Source organism: Cryptomeria japonica, chromosome 2 (genome assembly GCF_030272615.1).
Source record: "Cryptomeria japonica chromosome 2, Sugi_1.0, whole genome shotgun sequence".
In the NCBI taxonomy this organism is placed as follows: domain Eukaryota; kingdom Viridiplantae; phylum Streptophyta; class Pinopsida; order Cupressales; family Cupressaceae; genus Cryptomeria; species Cryptomeria japonica.
Genome location: NC_081406.1, coordinates 118,028,545 through 118,033,218, shown reverse-complemented (window position 1 = coordinate 118,033,218; position 4,674 = coordinate 118,028,545). Strand labels below are relative to the sequence as shown.

Here is a 4,674-nt window from a genome sequence, read left to right as displayed (position 1 = left end):
AGGGTTTCACTAATCATATGGTTGATACGTTATCATGTTATGTATCATGTCATAAGATTAATACACTTGTCATAATCTTATGTAGTCCTATGACTCACCTTAGATTTCTTATCTAAGGGGTTTGCTTTGTACTCTCATTCCATTGATTCCATTCTATTACCTTCTTGATAAGAATACAATTTATTCTTGTCATATTGATTTTATCTTGTTCTTCTGCTTTCCATTAGGCCTCTAGATCTTGGGTGGCTATCTCCATAGCCAAATCTTACAACTACAAATGAGATAGTAACATTACACATAATTTTTTTTTGTTAAAACTACTAAATATTACTAATTTCACTCAATTTTTCATTGAAAATCTCTCAGTTTCTCTCCCTCCCTCTTTCTCCATCTTTCTTCCCTTGTATTCATTAATATGCGTAATCTATGATTAAAAAAGATTTTAAAATATGTAGTTTGTAATAGTTAATGAGAATTAATAGGCTCTCTTGTTGGACCCTTTATGCAATTAGATTCGACAATAAAACATGGTTGTCCGTCCATCTCTCTCCCTCTTTCTAGACCTCTAAATCTATCTTTGTCTCTCCATATTTATTCGTTCATCTCTATCTTGGATATAGATATATTCCACTCTCTCCCTCTCTCTATATTTATCTCTTCCATATCTATCTTGCTTTATTTGTCCCTATACTTCTCTCCATATCACTTTGCTTCTCTATCTCGATCTCTATCTTACTATCAATCTCTATATCCTTACCCTGCCCCTCTCTCTCTCTCTCTCTCTCTCTCTCTCTCTCTCTCTCTCTCTCTCTCTCTCTCTCTCTCTCTCTCTCACACACACACACACACACACACACACACCTGTTTATCTCTCTCGGAATCCATCTCTATCTCTCCCTCTCTCTTTGCCTCTCCCTATTTTAAACATATTGTTAATTTTTGTTAATGGACCCTAATATCTTCCTAATTCAAAGGTTTGTTTAGTTACATTTTGATCCCTCTAAGTGGACGTAGAGTTAATTTGAAGCTATCACTTCTCTATTGAGGCCTTTATTGCAGCAACAACATCATTCACTAAATGATCTACCAATTGATCGCGTACATTACACAAATATATTGAAAAAATACACTTAAATTCTCCCTAATTAACCTTGCACATCTCTTCGACATACCCATCACACACCAAGATGTTATCACACACCAAGATGTTATTGTTAGTTAATGATGTTCCTCTTTTTCTATGGAATTTAATTACTAATGTTATTCAATTTTCATTTCATGCGGAAACCGTTAAAGGAATAAAAGAAAATTAATAAAAATGTCACATCCTCCAACAGTATAAAAGAAATGGTGAACCCCTAGGACCCACATTTCGTATTTCTATGCCCTCGGTGCAATTTCCCTAGAACGATTTTCGTAGAAAGATCCTAAAATAATTTATAATGATCTGCGACCTTCTAGTCTACGTCAAAGTAAACGTAATTTATAATGATCTGCGACGATTTTCGTAGAAAGATCCTAAAATAATTTATAATGATCTGCGACCTTCTAGTGTACGTCAAAGAAAAGCGCGTGAAATTTAGTGACTCATAGATATGCGCGACATAGTTGGTGAATATTGATATTTATCAGGATTCAACTGTCTAGTAGGTCAAACTGGCGTATTGACTCCGACCTTTCACGTCGGTAATGGAAGTAAGCTCAATTCGCGTATTGACTTCGCAATTTTTGTAATGGTTTTTCAAACACCTTCTATTTTCTTCGCTTCTCCTACCTTCATTCTTCGCTATTAAACTGTCATTCATGTTCCTTTGCTCACCTCATTTCTAGTTGTTTTCTTCTCACCGTTGTAACTAAGATGAAAATGGAAGGACTGCCTCTTCATCTATGCCATTCTCAGCATTTCAGTCTGCCCCCTATAAACCTCCTGCGCTTCCTCTTTCTTTTCTTCTCAATATTCAAGCCATGCCTCGCTTCTTTACGTGAGAATTTCGGAGCAAAGAGCAGCGGCTGCGGTGACCCTGCTTTTCGGCTTGACTGTGATCATAAAGTGAATATGCCTCTACTTAATATCAGTGGCTACCAATACTATATACTGAAACCTTTTGGCCACCAGGAAGAGTTTCCAATCAATTCCATGCGAATAGTTGATAGAATTCTGGTCTAGCCCTCAGTTTCGCATTACTGCTGAGTACATGAATATAAGTCTATGGAGAGACTGCAGAGAAGAGGACCTGCCCACTGAAGCGTATGCTTTAGAATGTAATAATAGTTGGTACATGAATATACGTGAGTTTGGATACTTATTGTAAATCAGTGCAGCTACCTGTTAAAAACCTCGACAGAGATAACCGACCGTTGCTTGAAAAGATAAAGGATGGGTTCAGAGTAATATGGAATTTCACCGAAGGCCGTAAGCATTGTGAGCCACAGAAAGAGAATTGTATCTTAATTGAGAGATGAATGAAAAGCGTTAAACTTGTATTTCTAAAGCAAGAGTTGTTTATTTTATTTTATTTTATAGCAAAATGCTAACAATTTACCTCTGCCTTTACTTATATTTGAGACCATGCAGGTGGACCTAACACTACTAATAGAATTTTTATTTTATTTTTTTCTTCCACATTTCGTAAGCATAATACTAACTAATATCGCTTCCATTATTTATAATTCAGACAATGCAGGTGGGTCTAACACTGCTAATAAGACAGCTATCGTTCTAGGTAAGCATCCCTTCTTTAATATCCACAATGTTTACGTCAAAGCTAAATATGTCTCGGAAATACTTTAGTTTGTTCAACTATTACATTATTTCAAATATTTTTATTAGACTATTAAAAATTATCAGGCTTAACGATTAATAATTAACTTTGATTAATTAAAAAATTGTTTATTAATAACGTTAAATTACTATTAATTATTTTAGCTATTAAAAGTCTAATATTTAATTCGAATGTTCTAATACAGGTAGCTCTATTGGGGCAGTTGCACTAATCGCAGCAATAGCAGTGCTTTATATTTTGTATGTCAAGAGAAGAAAAAGGCCTCATATCCGCGGGTTTGGTGGTGATCACAGTAATTATCAGCGAAGCGACATGGAAGCAGGTCTCGTAATGAATATGATGGGCAATTTGCCCATGTTTCATTATGAAGAGCTACAGCAAGCGACAAATTTCTTCGACGAGAAGAACCAACTTGGAGATGGAGGGTTTGGCGTGGTATACCTGGGTAAACTTAAGGACGGACGAGCTGTAGCAGTGAAGAGGCTTTATGAGGATAGATCCAGAACAGTTGAACAATTTATGAACGAGGTCCAAATACTGTCATCCCTGTGTCATCCAAATCTTGTTCGTCTCTATGGCTGTACGACCCCGCAGAGTCCAATGCTACTGCTTGTTTATGAGTTTGTGCCAAATGGGACCTTGTCTGATCACCTTCATGGCTGCCGAAGAACTCCCGGAGGCTTGCCTTGGGTAACTCGTTTAGATATTGCCATAGAAACTGCTCAGGCATTGGCGTATCTCCACAACATCTGTCCACCCATATTGCACAGAGATGTTAAATCCGACAACATTCTACTCGACGAACATTTCAGAGCAAAAGTTGCAGATTTTGGCCTTTCTAGGTTGGTTCCTGTGAATGTGTCACACGTCACAACTGCTCCGCAAGGTACACCTGGGTATGTTGACCCAGATTACCATGAATGCTTCCAGCTCACTGAGAAGTCTGATGTGTACAGCTTTGGGGTTGTCTTGGTGGAGATCATTTCAGCCAAAGTCGCAGTGGATATTATGCGAAATAGAAATGAAATCAGCCTTGCTAATATGGCCACAGACAAGATCAAAAGAGGTGTTCTGGATGAACTGGTCGATCCAGAATTGAAGATTGAAAGAAATCAGGAAGTGAAGGTCACTGTTGCTGCAGTTGCCGAATTGACCTTTGAGTGCCTTGCCATAGAAAGGGATTTTAGACCAACCATGAAAGAAGTAGTCGCCCGTCTCACAGAAATCAAGGAGATGCTGCAGGAAAGCTCAGAATCTTCCAACTCAGTAAGCAGCACGCCAACATCTTCGTTAACTTCACTGCAAGAAAACTGGCCCGGCGTAGCTTCGGATTAAAGTGCATCTCTTATTTCGTTTTAGAAATTTTGTATTTCGGTTTAAAGTGCCAATGTATGGTTACATTTTAATGTTGTCATTATTTCTGATAAATATCCTAAATAGTTTTCAATTGTTGTTGGGCATTAAAAAATTATTTGACAGATTGAAAATAAAATAATTTTCCAATCTGTATAAGAATTTTGTATATTTCATTAATATTAGTTACAAATATAATGTTTCATAAGGATTTAATCATATTTTTATTAGTGGATAAATAATAGAAAAATATTAAAAGCTTGTACAAATTTACAAAATGTTTATAAAATATATAGATTAAAGAAGGTTTGGGATAAACAAAGATTTAATAATCGTTGGAAGAAATAAATAATTATTCTTTTTGATAGATATTTATAATCTTACAAAAAATATTGTGATTCTAGTGTCACTTATATCGATGTTTTCAAATCTTTGAAAAAAGTTATACATTTTTTTCAAAATCTCAAAGTATAAATTTTACTAAGAATCTCTTTTCTTTTTTTTGTGTGCAGATATGACAAAGTGGAGTTTTAAAAGT

At 35.8% G+C, this 4,674-nt stretch overlaps 1 protein-coding gene across 1 annotated transcript; it reads left to right on the top strand.

Annotated features, from left to right (window-relative positions):
• Positions 1-1,787: 1,787 nt before the first annotated feature.
• LOC131873697 (LEAF RUST 10 DISEASE-RESISTANCE LOCUS RECEPTOR-LIKE PROTEIN KINASE-like 1.2) lies at positions 1,788-4,158 on the top strand. The gene is made up of 2 exons (XM_059216881.1): positions 1,788-2,723; positions 2,968-4,158. The coding sequence occupies exons 1-2, from the start codon at positions 2,570-2,572 to the stop codon at positions 4,116-4,118; spliced, it is 1,305 nt and encodes a 434-aa protein (XP_059072864.1). The 5' UTR covers positions 1,788-2,569; the 3' UTR covers positions 4,119-4,158.
• Positions 4,159-4,674: the final 516 nt, after the last annotated feature.